The following is a 23,025-nucleotide window of genomic DNA, read 5'->3' as shown; positions in this document are numbered from 1 at the left end:
GCAGAGCTGTTAGATGGAGCTAGGAAGAAAGTTGCAAGTGTTAAGTTCTGTCTCATTTTTGCTTATGATCATTGCATGTTATTTCTTAAGAGGTGGAAAAAAAGTAATTATCTATTTGCAAAGTTGTACAAGGACATGAAGGCATCTCTGTTTATGCCAGAATCCATTAGATCTCAACTCTAGGCATTGTGTAATGTGGCAAAATCAGTCATGCTGGAATTAAAAATATATTGTATTCATCTGTTAAGCCATGGTCAGAAAAACTCCTTGAAACATTTAACCACCCCTGTCACGCTTTTTCAAATGTACAGAAAATATGAAAGAATAGCGCAGTGAAAACGTGAAAAGGCATGCCTTTTTTTGAGCCCAAGAATGCAGTAGCAAGTCTTATTATTGACCTTTTCCTTTTATTCAGATGAAATTGTTCTAAAATTTTTCATATTTAATTACATCAACAATTTGTGCATTTTTAAGGGACTTTATTATTCCTACTTCAAGACCATTATCGAAGCACCTTCGTTTTTGGAAGGACTGTGGATGATAATGAATGACAGGCTCACTGAATATCCCCTTGTAATTAATACAGTGAAACGCTTCCATCTTTATCCAGAGGTGAGTACTATTTGGGGGAAAATATTTGTAGAATGATCCTTTATTATCAGATAAAAAGAATAAGTACAATGATGTTATAAAAAGGATGGAACCTTTAAGGCTTATCGATCGTATGTGTCCTTATAGTTGAGCAGAGTATCAAAAATTCCTCTCCTAAATTTTAAAGACCCCGGAAACTATACTTACATAAAGTCAAAGAAACGAATCTTAGTGTGGAAGTAATGACCAGCATAATTAGAGGAGCCAAATGGGAACAAGCAAGATGTGTTCTAAATGGAGATGGTCTGTTGGCTTTGGAGACCCTGTGAATGGGCACACTGGTCTCATGAAGGAACACTGAAAGTTATGAGCAGAACAGTGACCTTGGAGTTACATTAATAGAGCAAGATTTATTTAGTCACATACTCAGAGGTCTATGAATATCTTCCAATGCTTAGCCTAAAAGAGTATGGATTTTATGGTAGTTTGCAGATTCTAGAAATTGGAACAATGACAACAAAAAAAATTAGTAAGTTCAATTTTTGAACTGTTAAGATAAATGCTAATTTGATGTCTTGGTATGTACTAGTTTTGAGTTATCTCAGAAGCCAGCACATTTGTTAAAAATTAGTGCTGCTTAGACATTTCTTCATATTTTATAGCTTTAAAAATTACCTTTTTTTTGATTTTGAAATGTTGAAAATTACAAAAACTTAGAGAAAATAAGCAAAGGTGTGATCAACCACTTAGGATAAATAAATGCTACTCTTGTAATTTTTGCTTCAGATATCTTAAAGAGTCATCTTTGTTCTGCTTCCCAGTTGAATTTTCTCCTTTCCCATTCCCACAAGTATCATCATCATGAATGTAATGTGTTTCTATTGTTCCTTATTTTCAAGGATTGTTTTATGTGTTTTTGTAAATCCACATAAATGCTCCCATACTGAATAAAGCACCCCATAGCTTTTTCCGCAACGTTACATTTTTGAACGCTGTGTATGTGTGTATTTTTTTCTTTAATTTAACCATTTTATGAATTCCAAGATTATTCATACATTACTAACCTCCTCGTGGATTTTGTTTCCAGTCTTTATAAATAGTTTCAAAATATATGTTCTTGTATGTGTTTTCTAATTGTATATATGTGCAAGATGTTTTGTAGGATATTCTAAAACTAGAATTTTTGTGTTATAGAGTATATATTTTGCTGACTTTATCAGATATTGCAAAATTGCTCTCTGAAGCAAATGTAGCCATTCACACTTCTGTGTAGGAGTGTTTACTTTTCCTCATAACCTTATTAGATTTCAGTTTATCAAAATTTCTGGTTTTGCTCTTCTAATGGGTGTGATTTGCTATTTATTTTAATTTGTACTTCCTTATTTGTGGAGCTAAGAATATTTTTATGTTTAATAGTCATTTGGATTTTTCTTCTATCAATAAACTGTATAAATCTTTATCACCACTTGGTAGTTGTTTTCTTATTGATTTGTTGGCAAAATGTATGTATTTTGTAGAGTAATCCTTAGTAATATGTGCTGAACATATCTTGTCTCTGGCTCCTTTTTGTTTATTTAATTTCTGTTGAGGTATAGCTTACATGCCATAAAATAGACCTGTTTTGAATGTACAGTTCTTTGAGTTTGACACATGTGTAAACCTGCATAACCACAACAATTGAGTTATACAACATTTTCATAATTCTGAGAAGTTTCCATGTGCTCCTTTGTGGTAACTAGCCTGTCCTCCATTGAGCTGTTTCATCACGGGTGTGGTGAGGTGGGATATCCTTGCTTTGTTCCTGATCTTAGTGGGAAAGCTTCAAGTTTCTCATCATTAAGTATGATTTTAGCTGCAAGTTTTTTGTAGATAGTCTTTATCAAGTTAAGGAAGTTCCCTGTGTTCATGGTTTAGTGAGAGTTTTTTTAAGATCTTGAATAGGTGTTAAATTTCGTCAATTGCTTTTTCTGCATCTGTTGATATGATCTTGTAATTTTTCTTCTTTAGGCTGTTGATATGATGATTATATTAATTGATTTTCAAATTTTGAACCTGCTTTACATACCTGCAGTAAATCCCACTTGGTCAGGGTGTATAATTTTTATATGCTGTTGGATTTGATTTGCTAATTTTTTTGAAGATCTATGTTCATGAAAGATATTGTGTGTAGTTTTCTTAAAATATCTTTACCTTGTTCAGTATTAGCACAATGCTGGCCTCAACAAATGAGTTTGTAAGTGTTCCCTCTGCTGTATGTTCTGGAAAAGATTCTAGAGAACTGGTATACTTTCTTTGGTACAATTCCCTGGTGACCCAGCACCATCTGGGCCTGGTGCTTTCTGAATGGAAGGTTATTAATTATTGATTAAATTTATTTAATAGAGATAACCCTATTCAGATTGTTTCTTTTTATGTGAGTTTTGGCAAGAGTGTGTCCTTCAAGGCATTGTGTCATCAAATTGTGAAATTTATGGACAAAGGGTTTTTCGTTATTCCCCTATTATCGGCTTAATGTCCATGGGATCTGTAGTGATGTCCTGTCTTTCATTTCTGATACTAGTAATTCATGTCCTCTCTCTCTTTCCCTCAGGCTGGCTATAGAGATTTATCAATTTTATTGATGTTTTGTTGTTAGCTGCATGCATGCATATTAAGGATTATGTCATGTAGAATTGACCCCTTTATTATTATGTAATACCACTCTCTACTCTTGATAACTTTTCTTACTGTAAAGTCTGCTCTGTTTGGAATTAGTATAGCTGCTCCCACTTTCTTTTAATTAGTTTTAATATAGTATATCTTTCTCCATTCATTTACTTTTAATGTATATGTGTCTTTATTTTTAAAGTTGGTTTCTTTTAGATAACATGTGGTTGAGTCTTGTTTTCTGATCCACTCTGATGATTTCTGTCTGTTGATTGGTACATTCAGATCATTAACTTTCAAAGTGATAATTGATAAAGTTGGTTGATATCTACTATATTTGTTACTAATTTCTATTTGTTGCCTTTGTTCTTTTTACTATTTTGACTTCCATTCTTTCTATGCCTTTTGTGGTTTTAATTGAGCTTTTATATTATTGCATTTTCTTTCCTTTTTTAGGATATCAATTATAATTCTTTTTTACACTTTGTGGTTGCCCTAGAGTTTACAATATACATTTATGACTAATCCAAAACCTCTTTCAAATAACGTTAAACCACTTCCTGGGTAGTGTCAGTACCTTATGATAACAAAATAATTGTAATTCCTCCATCCCAACCCCTGAATCCTTTTTGTTATTCATGTCACCTATACACAAGCATACACACATTCATAATTATACATACTTGAATACGTTGTTGCTATTACCGTTTTGAACAAGCTTATATGTTAGATCAGTTAAGAATAATAAAAAGGAAAGTTTTTATTTTATCTTCACTTTCCTTTTTTGATGCTCTTTTTTCTTTATGTAGATTCAAGTTTCTGATCTGTATCTTTTTTTATCCCCTCTAAAGAACTTTTTTACAAAGTCCCTCAATTTTTGTTTGAGAAAATCTTTATTAATCCTTCACTGTTAAAGGATAATTTCACGTGATACAGAATTCAAAGTTGGTTTTTTCTCTCAGCACTTTAAATATAGCAGCCCGGTTTCTTCCTCTTTGAATGGTTTCTGAGGAGAAGTCAGATGTAATTCTTATTTTTACTCCCATATAAGTAAGGTGTCTCTTTTTTTTCTGGCTTCTTTCAGAATTTTTTTTTTTTTTTTTTTATCTTTGATTTTCTGTAGTTTGACATGCTTTGGTGTTATTTTTTGGCGTTTATCATGCTTGGTGTTCTCTGAGCTTCCTGGATCTGTGTTGGGTATCTGACATCAATTTGAGGGACTCCTGAGTCCTTTCAAATATTTCTTTTGTCCCTTTCTTCCTTCTCCTTCTGGTATTTCCATTATGTGTATGGTACATCTTTAATTGTCCCGTGGTTCTTGCATATTCTAGGGGTTTTTTGTTGTTATTGTTTGTTTGTTTTTAAAGATTTTATTTATTTGTCTGAGAGAGAGCACATGCATGAGCATGAGGGGCAGAGGGCGAGGGTGAAGCTGACTCCCCGCTGAGCAGGGAGCCAAAACCCAGGCTTGATCCCAGGACCCTGGGATCATGACCTGAGCCAAAGGCAGATGTTTAACTGACTGAGCCACCCGGGCACCCCGTGTTATTGTTGTTTTTTTGTTTTGTCTTTTTTATTTTGGCTTTTCGGTTTTAGAGGTTTCTGTTGAAATATACTCAGGCTCAGGGCTTTTTCTTCAGTTATGTCCAGTCTACTAATAAGTCCATCAAAGGCATTCTTGATTTCTGTTACAGTGTTTTTGATCTCTAGCAATTCTTTTTGGTACTTTTTAAGAATTTCTCTCTGCTTACGTTACCTCTCTGTTCTTACATGCTATTTACTTTATCCATTGTAATTTTTAACATATTAATCATAGTTCTAAATTCCCAATTTGATAATTCCAACATCCCTGCCATGTCTGGGTTTTGATGCTTGTTCTATTTCTTCAACTGTGTTTTTGGCTTTTAGTATGTCTTGTAATTGTTTCTTAATAGTTGGACCTCATGTCCTAAGTAATAAGATCTGCTATAAATAGGCTTTAGTAGTGTGGTGAGAAGAAGCATTCTATAATGCTCTTACTAGATTTCAGTCTTTTATGAACCTGTGCCTCTGGGCTGTGAACTTCACAATTCTTCTCAGGTTTCTTCTCCTGCTTAGGTGCAACAGGATGGCTAGAAGGGGCTGGAATTGGGTATTTCCCTGCTTCACTTTCTGTTAGGCTCTGATAAAACCTTAGTAGGTTAGGCTCTAGTAAAATAATTTCCCCTGACACAGGCTTTATTAAGAAGAGAGTGCTCTGGTGTATTTCAAAATGGTCCTTTTTCTACTACCACCTGCCAAAAGCAGATTTTTCTCTGATACTCACTGTAAGACGTGCTTGGTGAGCTCCTAGAAGTAAAACTCATAAATGTGCTGGCATTTCCTCTATTACTGGGTCTCCCTGGAATTTTTGACTCTCAGACTTGTCTACCCTCTGCCTCCAGCAACTTATCAATTATAGCTTAGCTTTTCCCCTACTCTCCAGCTACTTCCCATGGAAGTTTTTGCTTATGGGTTTCTATTCCACTAAGTTGTGATTCTCTCAGTTTACCTGTCAATCTCCAATATGGGGAGCAAGAGTTTGCCCTGTGACCTCACTTTTCTTATGAATCTAAGAAGAGTTGATGATTTTTCAGTTTGTTCAGCTTTTTACTTGTTAGGATGGAGTTGCAACTAATAAGCTTCTTAAGATGCTGGACTTGAAAACTTTTTATTTCATTTATATTCAATTTAGTGTATATATTGTTATTTCCCTTGAGATTTTCTATTTGATCCATGGATTTTTAAAAAACTTAAAAAAAAATTTTTTTAAGTAATCTCTACACCCAATGTGGGGCTTGAACTCACAACCCCAAGATCAAGAGTCCCATGCTCTACCAACTGAGTCAGCTTGGTGCCTCTTGCTCCATGGATTTTTAAAAGTGGGTTTTTTTAGTTTCCAAGTATTGGGAGATTTCCTTTTTATCTTTCTTTTTTTTAAATATATATTTTTATTATGTTAGTCACCATACAGTACATCCCCGGTTTCCGATGTAAAGTTCGATGATTCATTAGTTGCGTATAACACGCGGTGCACCAGGTAATACGTGCCCTCCTTACTACCCATCACCAGCCTATCCCATTCCCCCACCCCCCTCCCCTCTGAAGCCCTCACTTTGTTTCTCAGAGTCCATCTTTCTGTTACTAATTTATGGCTTAAATTCATTGTGTTTAGAGAACATACTTTGTATCATTTTGATTCTTTTAAATTTGTTGAGGTTTGTTTTATGGCCCAGAATATGGTCCATCTTGACATATTCTGTGAGCACTTGAAAAAACTATGTATTATGTTGTTATTGGGTAAAATATTTTATAAATGTTGATTCGATCCTGCACGATGATAGTGGTAGTGATATTTTCTCAATCCTGATTTTCTGTCTAGTTCATCCATCCATTGTTGAGAGAGGGATACTGAAGTCTGCAACTATAATTGTGGATTCATCCATTTCTCCTTTTAGGTCTGTCAGTTATTCTTCATATATTTTATAGCAGTGTGTTTAGTACATATGCATTTAGGATTGCTACATCCTCTTGTTGGATTTTTATCATTATATAATAACCCTACCCCCTTTGCTTATAATTTTGTTTTCCTCGAAGTCTACTTTTTTTCTGATGTTAACATAGTTACTACTTTCTTTTGATTAATGTGTACATGATATATCTTTTTTATCCTTCTATTTTCAGCCTGTATCCTTATATTTGATATATATTTGATATATCATTTTATTTGATATATTCATTATATTTGAAGTATGTTTCTTGTAGTTATGTTTTTTAATCTGTCTATATCACATTTGTAATTGTATTTTACCATTTACATTTAATGTAATAATCTGTTTCAGCTTGAATCTTCTATTTTCTCTTTTCTGTTTGTCTTTCATTTTTCATTTCTCTCTTTTCTTTTCTCTGCCTTTCTGTGGGTTATTTGACGATTCTTAAATTCTGTTTTGTTTTATCTATACTTTTTGAATATGTCTCTTATTTAGCATTGTTTTGGTTGTTATAGCTATATATTATGTATATTACCTATACATAACTACAGTTTACTGCTGTTATCATTTTACTAGTTCAAATGAGGTGCAGAAACCTTACCTCTCTTTAGATCTCTTTACCCTTCTCTCTTTATAACATCATCACTTAAATACTTCCTTTACATCTGTTTAAAACCATATCAGACAGTATGATGATGTTTCTTTTAGCCTTCAAACTAATTTTGAAATAATTTGAGAAGTGAAGTTTATTTTATCCATTTTTTAAATTTCTTCCTTATGTTCTAAGATTCCTTCTTTTTCTGTTTAGAGAGTTTTCTCTAGCCATTCTTTTAGGGTAAGTATGCTAGCAACATACTTTACTAGTTTTGTTTCATCCTTCATGTCAAATTTCCTTTAATTCTTGAAGGCTATTTTTTTTTGCTGGATATAGGATTCTAGGTTGACAGTTTTTTCTTTCAGCATTTGATAAAGGTGCTACTTCATTCTGGCCTTTCATGGTTTCTGATGAAAAATCTATATATTGTCAATTGAATTGTTTTTCTCCTTTAGGTAAGATTTTTTTCTTCCTTGTTGCTCTTTATCTATTTATCTATCTTTTTTTTTTTTTTTTTAATTTTCACAAGTGTTCAGAAGTATGATGTTTGAAAGTTTTCAAAAGTGTGCTGTGTCTTGGTGTGGATTTCTTTGGTTTTATCCTATTTTTGTTTTGTTTATCTTTGGTTTCTTCTTTCTTTTCTCTTTCCAAGACTTCAGTGATAACAAATGTTAGATCTTTTCTTATAGCCCTAGAGGTTCCCTAGGAAAAGTTCTTTTTTTTTTTTTTTTTTTTTTTTTTTTTTTAGATCTGTTTTTTCTCTGTTGCCCAGATTGAGCAATTTCTATTTCTTTGCGAGTTCATGGATTATTTTCCTCTATCCCTTCATTCAGCTGTTAAGCTCATCCATTGAGTTTTAGTTTTGGTTATTGTATTTTTCAGTTCTGAAATTTTTGTTTGTTTCCTTCATAGCGTCTATTTCTTTCCTGAGACTTTCTGGGTTTTTATTTGTTCCTAGCACATTCATAATTTCTCATTGGAGCAATTATTCTAATATTCTTGTCATCTCACTGTTGAAATCTCTTGTTTTTTTTTCATTCAGTCTGAGATCCTTATGGTTCTTGATATGATGAGAGAGTTTCATCATATTGGACATCAATGTCCATTAGTGGATGGACATTTGAACATTATTTTATGAAACTGGATCTTATTTAAACATTAGTTTTAGCTGGCTTTCTTTCGCATCACTCCAGCAAAGGAATGAGGACATCTGCCATCTTATTATTGCCAGATGGGTGTCAAGTGCAGGTTTCTCTCCTGGCCTCTGTTGACCTCAAGGTAGAAGTATTCCTCATTACCTTTGAGTGGGATCAGAGTTCTGACCATCTCTGATTTCTGCAGACACCATGGTGTGGCTAGCCTTGTTACCCCTGGGTGGTAGTGAAAGGCCTGACTCCTCACTAGGCCTCCTCTGACATTACCACACTGGGGAGGGGAAAGAATGACTTATTGCTGGTTGGGGTAGATGTCCAGGCTCTTCACATGGTCTATACTGACACCATGGGGAGAGAGAGCTTCCTACTTGGCTTTCTCTTACAACATCTTAGTGGGTGAGTTGAGATGACTTGTTAAAAGCTTAGGGAAGGTTGAAGTCTAGGTTCCCAATTTGACCTTTGTTGGTGGGGGTGGGACCTATCTGTTTTTGTTGTTGCTGTTGTTTTCTGTGGTATTTGGGTGAGGAGAGAGATTATTATTTATAAAATTTTTATGTTTTCCTAGGCTGCCACTTTCCTGATCCTTTAGCTAGAGAGAACAGGCTTTTAGTCTTTTTTTGTGTCTGCAGCCAATGGTGTTTCTGGTTGTCAGGCTCTTTAACTCCAAGTCTGAGAAAATGAGACAAAATGAAAGTCCAGGAAGTTCATCACCATGTTGTTCCTTGGGTCCTAAGATCCCTAGGTAGTTTGCTTTCTCTCTACCTTTCAGGGTCTTCTTATGTTTGATTTATATAATTCCCAGGAGAAATAGCAGAAAATACATCTACTCCATCTTCCCCAAAGCAGAAATTCATTTTATTTAATTATTTATATATTGTTTTTCATTTTTGTTCTGTTCGAGTTATTTTCTGATTTCCCACATCATTTTTCTCTTTGATCTATTGGATATTTGGTATTCTGTTTAATTTCCAAGTAGTTGGGGGTTTCCCAGATGTTTTTTCCTTTTTTTTAGAGAGGGGAAAAAAGAGGTGGGGGGAAGAGGCAAGAGGGAGAGAGAACATCTTAAGCAGGCTCTGTGCCCAGTGTGGAGCCTGATGTGGGGCTTGATCTCATGACCCTGAGTTCATGACCTGAGCCGAAATCAAGAGTCAGATGCGTAAACAACTGAGCCACTGAGGTTCCCCCCCCTTTTTTTATTTCTGTAAGTATTTTTCAATGTAATTTTCAGTAGTAATAATTGTATAGTATAGACCTAAGATCTAAGATGGAAGAAACTGTTTTCTGCATCCCAGCTTACATCCCAGCTTACTCTTCAGAAACACTCTTCTGTTCTTATTTCTTCTGATGATTATCTCTATGACTAGTGTAAGTGCAAAAATTAAAAGACAACCGATTTCTTGAATCTTCAATTTTAGTTAATGTTGACTTACTCTGTGCATATAAGATGAGGATTTAGCTTATTACACTAGTTTTAGGGTTATTTTTAGAACTTTAGTAAAATTACTGTTTCTTGTTCCATTAATTTCTAATAGTATGTTCTCTAAGACATTAGCTAATTGTTTTTCTTTTTACTTATTCAAAGATATTGAATAATCAGCAGTTTTCAGTCTCCTTGATGTTATGAAAAAGTAATCATGATAATGTAGATAGTATCATAAAGGATGAGGCAACAAGGAATCATTCAGTCTTATTTCACATTGCATAGATACAGTACGGAGAAGATCTAGATATGCTTGCAACCTTATATGGTACTTCAATGTTGAAATGAATGTCCATACTTTTTGTATTCATAAGAAGATTAATTTCTCACACAAAGCTAAAAATGTTAAGCTTGGAATAATATATTTTGAAAAGGCAAAGCATTTAATGCTTAACTATATGCCAGCATGTAAGCTCTAATCCCCCATCACTCCTGCAAGATGGTTATTATTAACATCATTTTAGAGATGAGATGGCCAAGGTTCAGAGGTTGAAGGATTTACTTCAGGATATCAAACCATAACTTGCAGAATCAGAATTTAAGTTCAATTCTGACTTTAAAGCAGTGCTTTCTTATTATATCAAGCTATCTCCCAGAAAGGAATGTAATTCTAGATTTAGCACATACATTTAATATAGTAAGTTCTTGTACGTGGATGATAAATACACAAGAATATATATTACAATTTTTTTGTATAAGGTCAGGTTTATAAAGTAAGTGATAAAATAATAAAATAATTTATACTTTTTGTATATGGAAAGATGTTTATGATGTTTGGTGATGTGTATTACATTAACATCTTATATAATATTATAGAATACTGGATCTAGCTACATGTTTTTATATACCAAGGGGGAGACTAGAGGGATGATCACCAGAATATTTTTTTTTATTTTTTAAAAAATTTTTAATTATGTTATGTTAGTCACCATACAGTACATCATTAGTTTTTGATGTAGTGTTCCATGCTTCATTGTTTGTGTATAACACCCAGTGCTCCATGCAATATGTGCCCTCCTTAATACCCGTAACCGGCCTATCCCATTCCCCCACCCCGCTCCCATCTGAAGCCTTCAGTTTGTTTCCCACAGTCCATAGTCTCTCGTGGTTCATTCCCCCTTCTGTTTAGCCCCGCTTCATTCTTCCCTTCCTTCTCCTACCGATCTCCCTGCTATTTCTTATGTTCCATAAATGAGTGAAACCATATGATAATGATCACCAGAATATTAAAAATAGTTAGCTCTGGGTGGTTTTCACTTTCACTTTGAACTCTTTATCTTTTTATTCCTTTCCCAATGATCTTGCATTGTTTTTCCCAAATCTATAAATTATTTTTCAAAAAAAAATCTCCCAGGCATGAGCATTTTGTTTGTAGTTTTCTATGGTGGTTCTTTCCCCTTGTCTCTAAACTTAACAAATTGGGGCACCTGGGTGGCGCGGTCGTTAAGCGTCTGCCTTCAGCTCAGGGCGTGATCCCGGAGTTATTGGATCGAGCCCCACATCAGGCTCCTCTGCTATGAGCCTGCTTCTTCCTCTCCCACTCCCCCTGCTTGTGTTCCCTCTCTCACTGGCTGTCTCTATCTCTGTTAAATAAATAAATAAAATCTTTTAAAAAATAAGTAAACTTCACAAATTGGTTGCAAAATGGGAAGAACTGGTTAATTAAACCTGCTTGGTCAAAGTTTTAATGAGCACAGGAGCTACTATTCCATATGCAGTTGGTTTTATATTTTTTAGGCTATGAAGCAAATAAATTCAGTAAATGAAATGTTATGAAATATTCCTGTAAACCATTGTATTTTCCAATAATCACCATAGTATTTTATATGCTATTTACTTATTTTATTGCTACTGTTATTTATGTTGTAGAATTGATCTCAGGAACATATTACAGAGATGGTGATCAGAACAAATTTTGTTATGTAGATGTTTGCTAATTAGTAATAGATAACTTTAGTTTATTGTGTATATATGTATAATTTTAAAATGACTGTTTTCCAAGTGAAATTATTTAAATTTATCAAAGTTTATAATGTCAAAGGAAACCATCATAAAATAGTATTTTGGAAAAATTATTATTATGAAAATAGGATATTTTCTTCCATCATCTCTCTTTGTTTTTGTCTTTGTAGGTGATTATAGCCTTCTGGTATCGCACATTTGTGGGAATAATGAATTTATTTGGGCTAGAAGCTAAGACCTGCTGGAACGTCACCAGAGTAGAACCTTTAAATGAAGTTCAAAGTTGTGAAGGCATGTTTCTTTCTAAAATGCTGCTGTGTTGTCATTAATTGTATATATGTGCATATAGGATATTCATTAAGTTGTCACGAAGTGATAGGTTAGTATTTGCTCTTGGGATCAAGATGACCCAGGTAGACACGAACCTCACTCTCACAGAGTTTACACATAAAAAGGGCATTAGTAGTTAACAACTGCGATGGATATTACAAATAAGAAAATGAGGTTGCTAAGGTTAAGAGTAAGGGAGAAGTGTTTCAAAAATAGGAACCAGAATATTCAGAAGTCCCAAGGCGAGAGAAAACTGAAAGCAGGCTAGACTTCTGTGTGCAGAGAGAGAAAGAGGGAAAAATGGTGTGAAACGATGCTGGGAATGTAAGCAAGAGTCGGAAAACAAAAGGCCACTTTCTGGCTAAGGATTTTATACTTTATTCATTGAAGAATTCTAGCAAGTTAGCATTTTAAGAACATTATTTTGCCAGTTATATGGAAAAAATATTAGTAAAGGACAAAAGTGGGTTCAGTGATGCCAGAGAAGAGACTTATGCTCTCAGCCCTTGATTGCAGGACAGATAACTGGGAAATGCAGATATTTGGGAGATTTTGGAAACAGAATTGACAAGATTTGGTAATCGATTGATGGGATAGGGGAAGGAGAGTGAAGTTATGTAACACTGGTTTCTGGCTTAAGTAATTGAGTTTCTTCGAATGGTAAATACATTTTAAAAGTATCAGGTTTGCATTGCTACAGTAGTTTGAAGTACCTCGGAGACCTCAAAGTGGAGATGTCAAGTGGCTACCTGCCTGGATACATATAGGAAGAAGAAAGTTCTGGTCTGAATATAAACTTGGAGTCATCTGTATATAGATGATCATTGGAGCTTGGAAGTGTAAGAATTTTCTTAAGGATTCCTGTATGAGACCTAGCAGTTTTTGGGTGGAGTCTTTTGGGTTTTCCACATAAAGTACCGTGTCATCTGCAAAGAGAGAGAGTTTTACTTCTTCTTTGCTGATTCGGATCCCTTTTATTTCTTCTGTTGTCTGATTGCTGAGGCTAGGACTTCTAGTACTATGTTGAACAGCAGTGGTGAGAGTGGGCATCCCTATCGTGTTCCTGACCTTGGGGGAAAAGTTCTCAGTTTTTCCCCATTGAGAATGATATATGCTGTGGGCTTTTCATATATGGCTTTTATGATATTGAGTTATGTTCCCGCTATCCCTACACTGTGGAGAGTGGTTAAAATTAACAAGTCAGGAAACAACAAATGTTGACGAGGATATGGAGAAAGGGGAACCCTCTTACGCTGCTCGTGGGAATGCAAACTGGTACCGCCACTCTGGAAGATAGTATGGATGTTCCTCAAGAAGTTAAAAATAGAGCTACCCTATGACCAGCAACTGCACTACTAAATATTTACCCAAAGGATACAAACGTCGTGATCCGAAGGGGCACCTGCACCCCAATGTTTATAGCAGCAATGTCCACAATAGCCAAACTATGGAAAGAGCCCAGATGTCCATCGACAGATGAATGGATAAAGAAGATGTGGTATATATATATATACATACATATATATGTGTATATATATACATACACACACATGTATGGTGGAATATTACTCAGCTATCAAAAGGATGAAATCTTCCATTTACATCAACATGGATGGAACTGGAGGGTATTATGCTGAGCGAAATAAGTCAATCGGAGAAAAACAATTATCGTATGTAGAATTTAAGAAACAAAACCTGATCTGAGGATCAGAGGGAAGGGAGGGAAAAATAAAATAAGACAAAATCAGAGAGGGAGACAAACCAAACATAAAAGACTCTTAAATAAAGGAAACTAACTGAGGGTTTCTGGGGGAGGGATGGGGTACCTCGGTGATGGACGTTAACGAAGGCACATGATGTAATAAACACTGGGTGTTATATGCAACTGATGAATTACTGAACTCTACATCTGAAATTAATGACACACTATGTGTTAACTAATTGAATTTAAATAAATAAGTAAAAATATTAAAAGAAAGAATTTCCTTACGGAGAATATGCAGACTGAGAAAGGAAGAGGGCCTATGACAGAACCTAAGGTGATCCAACAGTGAAGAGGGGTGGTGTATAACGGAGGAAGTTATTACAACAGACTGAGAAGGAATGGTCATAGAAGTAGAAGGAATCAGAAAAGCCAGCCTTCAGATCTTGGCTCCATCAGTTATAGCTAAATAACTTTTGGCAAGCTATTTAAGTTTTCTATGTTCTGTTAGTAATGAGAGTATTTTCTTACTAATTTCATGGATCTGAGAATTATATGTGATGATTGTACAGCACCTAATAGACTATATGTGTGCTTACACACACACACACACACACACACACACACACATTGTTTATACATGGGATATATTAGGAATTAAGGTTTTGTCTATACATAGTAATGGATCAAATAACTAGGTCATCTCGTATAAACTAAAGGTGCTGCTTGAAGTCAAGGGCCATGTCTTACTCATCCTAGAGCCTAGCAAAGGATAAAAACAATGCAGTGGTTTTTCTCCGGTAATGCATGCAGTGACTCCACAGAGAGTTCTAGATACTGAACAATAGCAGCATCACCTAAACAAAGTGAAGCACCAGCTAATCATTGCAGTATAATAATACCTCATGTAAGGGGAAAGTACTCACGTAACTATTAAATAGAGCAGCAATCTGAAGAGCAAATGTTTTCAGCAAGTTCAGGAGCCTTTGATTACAAAGCACTGAGATAATTATGCCCAATTGCTTTATAGTCGTTTATTCATTAAATACTGAATAATCTGTGTCTTTTTAAAGGATTGGGAGACCCTGCTTGCTTTTATGTTGCTGTGATTTTTATTTTAAATGGAGTAATGATGGGATTGTTCTTCATATATGGTGCATACCTGAGGTAAGATTACTGTATTAAAAGACCTTTCAGTGGGCTTATAAGGACTGGCTGACATTCTCTGATTAAATGAAAAGGATAAGTATGAGATTGATTAATAGGAAATTTTATAAGTTTATTTTTTTCAGAAACTTAGGTAGTATCACGCAACCAGCAACTAGAGCTGTCATTAAACTATCTTAAAGGACTCTCTTTTATCCTTGTGGGGATTTTTTAAAACTAATTGATTCCTTAACAAAGTTTTTAATGAGAATACTTCTAGATGATATGTAGAAGTATTATAATATTAGAGGAATCTTTGGTTGGCATTAGTGGCAGGGTATTTCTAATTTTAATGTCTGTACCTGTGAAATTAATAAAGGAGTAAAAGAAAATGTGTATCACTTAGCAGACACTCATATATGATAGCCTATTTTTCTTGTTAATAGTACCACAATTTGGGTTGGAGTAGCTGTTGTCCAGTCTCAGGTGATATGTTGAAGTTAATTACGACAATCATGTATTTTGTTTCCCGCTCTCCATTGCTTCTTGGGATAGCCATATGAGCTAGTTTTTCCAGTGAAAAATATGGTGAAATCAGTCTTTTTTACACCTAGAAAAGCATTTGTCTTTTTCACAGAAGGCTAGATTTCAACAGCCCCTTCTCTGTCTCCTGCTTTTAAACTTAAGTGTGATACCTGGAGCTGCTGCAGTCATCTTGTGACAGGTGGTAGCTACACTTTTGAGCATAGCATAATGTATAGAGATGTTGAATCATTATATTGTATGCCTGAAATTAATGTAACATTGTGTGCCAGTTATTCTATCTATCTATATACATACGCCTAAGAAACTTTGTACGTGTACACCAGGAAGTATATACAAGACTATAACAGTATTGTTTGTAATAGCTGAAAACTGAAAACAAAACAAATGTCTAACAACAGAGAAATGTACACATTACAGTTCATTAATACAGTGGAATACTATACAATATTGAGAATGAGCTATAGCTATACACATCAAAATGGACAATTCTTACAAATAATAGTGTTGAATGAATGAAGGTAAGCGCAAACTTAAAAGATGCAACTTCCATTTGTATAAAGTTTAAGAACAGATTAAATCATAGTATCAATATGTGTATAGATGTGGTTATGTTAATAATCACAAAAGTCAGGATAGTGGCTGTCTGAAGGGGTGTTGAGTGGGGACTCAGGGTGTGATCAGCTTTCTACTCCAATGATACTATGCTTTTAGTTACAAGTATGTTCACTTTATAATTGTTCTAGGAACTAGAAAATTTTATATACTTTTTAATGTATGCTTTATAGGAAAATATATACTCATCAGTATTTTGAGGGAAAAGAATTACTTTTATGTTGGCAGGCTTTAAAATGTTCTATTTTTGGGGGGCGCCTGGGTAGCACAGTCATTAGGCGTCTGCTTTCAGCTCAGGGCGTGATCCCGGCGTTCAGGGATCGAGTCCCACATGGGGCTCCTCTGCTGGGAGCCTACTTTTTCCTCTCCCACTCCCCCTGCTTGTGTTCCCTCTCTCACTGGCTGTCTATCTTTGTCAGATAAATAAATAAATCTTTAAAATAAAATGTTCTATTTTTTGGGGACGCCTGGGTGGCTCAGTCCTTAAGCGTCTGCCTTTGGCTCAGGTCATGATCTCAGAGTTCTGGGATCGAGCCCTGTATTGGGCTCCCTGCTCTGCTGGGAGCCTGCTTCTGCCTCTCCCACTCCCCCTGACCTTTCTCACTGGGTGTCTCTCTCTCTGTCAAATAAATAAAATAAAATCTTTAAAAAAATGTTCTGTTTTTGAAATTCGCTCATATTGTGCTTTTTTTAAATATGGAAAAGGTTACACAAGACTAAATTTTTATTAAAATTAATGTTTTTCATTGGGAGAGCTCAGGAGGAGATGGTCTTCTCTAAATTGGTTACACAGTTCTGTAATATCAAATACATTATTACACTCCAGTCTTTGAGAAGGATATGTAGATATAACAAATGTTGGCTGTAAAAGTGTCACCAAAACTGTGAGGAGATTGGAAGTGATGGCATATGATAAACAAAAGAAATGGGAATTGGGGGTGAATTATATATTTCTTACCTTGGCCACTCTCCCCTGTTGGCCCTAACTTGGAAGGAAGAATAGAAATTTTGCATTTCTATTCTTTTTGTGGTTAACAATAAATGGTAACATGCATATCTGACTTTATCAAGTCCAAAATTAATTGAGATTTTTCCCCTTCCTCTGATCAATACAAAGAATTTTAGGACACTTTGCTTCAAAAACAGCCCCTCACATCTTATAATTATTATCATAGTTTCGTGCCTCTATTACCCGTCCACAGCAGGCACCCCTATTGGTGTTTATGTTGTCAAATCTTGCTTAGGTTTATAGCCACATGATCCTACCTTGTAGGCTGCAGTTTCTCTGCTGCTCACACCTCCCTGCTCGCAATTTCTTTCTTTTCAAAGGCATCCTTTGGGTTTCCTTTAGTGAAAATTTATTAAGGGTAAATCACTCCCCATTAGCTTTGCTTGTTTTGAGCTCATTTCTTCTGTTCTTCCACCATTCATGTGGTATTTATTGTCTTCCAAATGTGAAGCTGTGGATACATTGATGACAACATACAAAGAAAAGGCAACTTTAAGAAATTGTTCTCAATCTTTGATGATTATCTGCCATTCAGGATCTGAGTTTTGAATTCTGCATTGTTGTTTCTTTGGGACTCAACCAAAGAGTGTTTGCAGTAATTCAGACCGTTCAAAATCACTGCTAAGTGAAACTTCTGGGCTCTTGTCTTTGTCTCTCAGTCACTGAAATCCAATTTCAAAAACAAAAACTGGCCTCCAGAAAATTTGAAGAATGCAATATAGACTTTGAAATGCTGGCCTCCCTGTTAAAAATTTTTATGTTCACGTCTTATTTATTTTATTTAGAAAATATTTTAGGGGCACCTGGGTGGCACAGCGGTTAAGCGCCTGCCTTCGGCTCAGGGCGTGATCCCGGCGTTCCCGGATCGAGTCCCACATCAGGCTCCTCCGCTGTGAGCCTGCTTCTTCCTCTCCCACTCCCCCTGCTTGTGTTCCCTCTCTCGCTGGCTGTCTCTCTCTCTGTCAAATAAATAAATAAAATCTTTAAAAAAAAAAAAAAAAAAAAAAAAGAAAATATTTTAAATACAACAAATTATAAAATTCAGATTACTTCATAGGTATACTTTGTATACTTGTACATTCAAGATTAAAACATTCCATGCATACTTTTGAGATTTTTGCATTATTTTATATGGTTTAGTATGATAGCATTTTAAATATGACTTTAAATTCTAAGATAATTTCATTAAAAACCCAGTATATTTTTATGAATTATTAATATATACTCTTTTTTTTTTTAACAGTGGGACTCAACTTGGAGGTCTAATTACAGTATTATGCTACTTTTTCAACCATGGAGAGGTTTGTTTTCTAGAAAATAATTTTTAAGATAGAAGGGGCTGTATAGGAACAAGGAAATATATTCGTCAAAACAATATGTAATTGCATGTTATTTAGGACTTTGCAATATTTTATGTTAATATTTATATTTTAATCATGTTTATCCACATTTTTACATAATTATAATTTACGATGTGAAATATCTTGCCCGATTTTTAGTGTCCCTATATTTTGTAGAAAAACCAAATACTCTATTTTGTTGAGAAAGGAAATACTGTATTTGAGTTCAGGTACTTTATATAAACATTATCTCATTTACTCTTACCACACTTTTATGAAAAGCGGTTATTATCCTCATAGTAGAAGATACAATTGAAATTTATAGTGGTTATGTTACTTATACAAGATTCCACGTTCAATACCTGGTGAAACTGGGCTTCCCATTTTCCATCTGTCTGGCTCTAAAACCTTGCTTCCTTCTATTACATCATGCTGCTTTTTAATTACACGAAATGCTGAATTCAGAATAGAAATTGACTAACTCTGTCCAATGGGATATAATCCACCTACAAAGAGCTCATAGAAACTTATTTAGAATATGTTAGATAGGGGCGCCTGGGTGGCACAGTGGTTAAGCGTCTGCCTTCGGCTCAGGGCGTGATCCTGGCGTTATGGGATCGAGCCCCACATCGGGCTCCTCCGCTATGAGCCTGCTTCTTCCTCTCCCACTGCCCCTGCTTGTTTTTCCTCTCTCGCTGGCTGTCTCTCTCTCTGTCAAATAAATAAATAAAATCTTTAAAAAAAAAAAAAAGAATATGTTAGATACATTCAACAATATACTGAGCATGTAACTTGTGCTAGATTCTGTTTGTTGCTAAGATGTGACAGTGAAAAGTGGGAGAACATGACTGCTAGCTTTTGGAAACAAAATATGTAATATGTTGTGGCATGGGTTATGTAGGGTTGAAGTTTTTATCCATTTCTACTAGGAAAGGTAAATAATTGGTGAATTTTAGAAAATCAGACAAGAATCATAAAAATTATACATAAATAAATACATAAAGTTAAATAAATGCATTGTCATTTACCAATGTGTTCATGTAAAGACAGAACATTTTCTCTGAGTATTCCAGATGAATTGACTTTCTTGTACATACCATAATCCATCTTTTAAAGTTTAGTTTTGGTTTCTTGGAAGAGGAGTAATAAGAGTTAATAAGACTTTCGATTCTTTCTAGAATTTTAGAATTCTTGATATAAAACTTAAATATTCTCACTCATGTCTTAAAAATAGTTTTAAAGTCTATACAAAATGTCAATACTTTCATTTATGAATCACATTAGTGATTTCCAAATACTTCCAGGTGTTTTTCAAAATTTACAGTTAACTCTTTTAAAGGTATATTTCACAAATTCAGAGACAATCTTAATTACTTGTAGTGTGTGTCTATACTCATTAAACTTGTTATGTATAAACTCTCTTGGTGTTTGTGAATGTCCTCCATGACACTTGGTTAGATTTTTTCTGGGCATGCATACATGCCAAAGCCCTGAGATGCCAGGGTCCTCACTATAGAGCTGGAATGTGGATCTGGTTTTTCAGTTTGTCCTTTAGGTTTTCTTATGATTGGCATCTTATGTTTTACTTGCTTTCTGGATTTGCTAGTTAATGGCTCTCTAATGCCTGTATGCCCGTTAAGAGAGCTCCAGAAACTTAGAAACTATCCCAGCCATTCAGAAATTAATGAGCCTAGTATTAGAATTATTAAAACCAGCCTATTCATGGTTTTTAGAGTTATATTTATTGTGATGGAACATAAAGCGAAGAAAGTATTTTATTGATTTCAGGCTACTCGTGTAATGTGGACACCACCTCTCCGGGAAAGTTTTTCATATCCATTTCTTGTACTTCAGATGTGCATTTTGACTTTGATTCTCAGGTAATTTTTATCTATAAAATAAATCTAATTAAATTATAAGTCAAGTTTCTTAAAATATACTTCAACCTATTAAGTTATAATTATCAAATTTAGTTTTCCTTTTATTTTTAGTTACTTTAAAAATAGAGTATCCAGTTGAGAAAATAATCTAAAATTACTATGTAAAAAATTGCTTTCCACTTAAGAGTCTAGACTACAGGTTTTACGTAATCTAAATTCCTAGAAAGATGGTTTATTTTCCAATTTTTGGAAGTGATTTTAATCTGACCAGTCAGGGGTTTCATGGAATGAAATGTGTTAACTCTGACATTTAGGATTGTAGCTTTGAGTACATATGCTGTATACTCTGTAGCTTAGCCAAAAGTCACCTTTGTTTGGTAAATATAAGGTAACTGAGAACTTAATATATTTTGTGATAATATTACTAAACGATACTAACATTTAAAATTTTGTTTTTGAAAATTTATATACCATAGTATAAGAATTTATCAAAATCAAATACAACTTTTATAAAAAAGAACAGCTACAGTTTTATTATTATTATTATTATTTTTTATTTTTTAAAGATTTTATTTATTCATTTGAGAGATAGAGACAGCCAGCGAGAGAGGGAACACAAGCAGGGGGAGTAGGAGAGGAAGAAGCAGGCTCCCAGCAGAGGAGCCTGATGTGGGGCTCGATCCCAGAACGCCAGGATCACGCCCTGAGCCAAAGGCAGATGCTTAACGACTGAGCCACCCAAGCGCCCCTACAGTTTTATTATTTACATAAAATGTTTATATTTCTTTTTTCATATTTTAAGAGATAATTAAAACCATCTGTGGTAAAAGGTGTTGGTTACTGACACATCTAATTGCAGACTGGACAGTTTAAACTTCAACATACAGTAGTTTATAACTGTGGTTTAGAATTCTTTTTCAGTCATTGTTTTAATTTTTTTCTTTACAATGTTCTCATAGTTGTTAATATTGCACCAACACTTACACTTATCTTCATTGCTTTTTGGAATCTAAAAGCAGTGGTACGTAAAACTGTTGCTGCTTGTATAGGCTACATATTTTGAGATATGCAGGGTCAATTCACACTCCATTTTCTGACCACATTGCTGGAGTATTAAATTTCTAGTATCATGCATAGTGAAAGGAAAATAAACTTTTATGTTTAAAGTATTTTATTTATCGATAAACTAGATATAATATTTAAAGCTCTAATTAAGATTGTTTTATGCTAAGCATTTTTATAACCCAGGTATTTTCACTTCTTTTTAATGGGCTTTTAAATTTAACTATATTTTGTTATCTTAGATCAAAGGTAAGGGGTCATTAGATTTCATCATTTTTCAGTTAGCTTTTCTGTTTAGTGATAGGCTGCTTTTATGGTAAAACTTATTGGTATCAATTCTCTCTGTTAAGGACCTCGAACAATAATAGAAGGCATTTTATTGCACTCTGTCTTTCCAATGTTGCTTTTATGCTTCCCTGGCAGTTTGCTCAGTTTATACTTTTTACACAGGTAAGATGATTTTAAACTAATTTAAGTTGAATGCAAGATGTACTTGGTTGTTTTTATAGAAGTTTTATAATGTTATTATGTTTCTGCCCTAATAGATTTTCAAAATGTGGAATAATTATAAAGTTTACATATATGTATGATTTTTGAAAAAATTATGTAAATCTATATTCTATTAGTGTATTGGTTTAGTTAGGCAGATCTTAATGATCAACATGCAAAAGACTTTTTCCTATTATTTTAATTCACAGTTTTTCTTGTTTGTATTTGAGATGATGTCTATAAATTTGCCTGTAGATTTTCCTTTTATCTTAGGAATCATTTTGGATGCCAAGCTACACAACATGGTAAGGGCCAATCCTACTCTTCATGGTAAGGGGTATCTGCTTCTAATCTAGCTAACTGTTGGCTCTTTGTCTGAAGAGCAGAATCTTACCGGACACCATTTCTCAGAGCTTCAAGCATGACATTACTTGAGTGAATTTGAGGCCATATCCTGTTTCCCAAACAACTAAGTAACTAATGGCAAGAAACTGAGCTGGGGAAGTAATAAAAGGTTGATTTTGATGAAATTTCATAATACCCAAATTTTACATTTGAACTCCTGTCCACATGACTAACCAACACTGATAATAATAATGTTCTCTATTGGCAGCGAGAAACTGTGCCAAGAAGGCTTGTGCTGCTAGTTATCTACAAAAATTAAATTATAACCTCAACTTAATAGGTGCTGCATGTTTAAAGTATTCTCTCTGGTTTACTTCCTTATAGTTGGCCCTTCCAGGTTGTAACACAGAAAGTCTGTGGTTTTGATTATTTGCACATGCCAGCATGGATTTCTAATGTGCATCACTTCCTTGCAAGCACATTTATTAATTCACTGGTGCTGATGAGACTGTTTCAAGCAGTTGTTTGGGTAATTTTGATATTGCTTTAATGATTTTCTCTCCATTCAAAACATGTGCTGGGCTTTTAGTTTGGTTTTTTTTTTTTTTTTTTGTCTTTTTTCTTTCA

At 34.5% G+C, this 23,025-nt stretch overlaps 1 protein-coding gene across 1 annotated transcript in view; it reads left to right on the top strand.

Annotated features, from left to right (window-relative positions):
* The window catches only part of DPY19L2 (dpy-19 like 2), an 83,975-nt gene that overhangs the window by 7,411 nt on the left and 53,539 nt on the right, over positions 1–23,025 (top strand). Inside the window, exons 4-9 of the mRNA XM_026509105.4 lie at positions 475–612; positions 12,108–12,228; positions 15,043–15,136; positions 18,526–18,583; positions 20,411–20,502; positions 21,915–22,014. Coding sequence (XP_026364890.2) covers positions 475–612; positions 12,108–12,228; positions 15,043–15,136; positions 18,526–18,583; positions 20,411–20,502; positions 21,915–22,014 — 603 coding nt within the window. The remainder of the gene's footprint in view (positions 1–474; positions 613–12,107; positions 12,229–15,042; positions 15,137–18,525; positions 18,584–20,410; positions 20,503–21,914; positions 22,015–23,025) is intronic.

This window comes from Ursus arctos, unplaced genomic scaffold, assembly GCF_023065955.2.
Source record: "Ursus arctos isolate Adak ecotype North America unplaced genomic scaffold, UrsArc2.0 scaffold_3, whole genome shotgun sequence".
Lineage (NCBI taxonomy): Eukaryota > Metazoa > Chordata > Mammalia > Carnivora > Ursidae > Ursus > Ursus arctos.
Note: the sequence above shows the minus strand (reverse complement) of the source record. Positions and strands in the feature narration are given on the sequence as shown.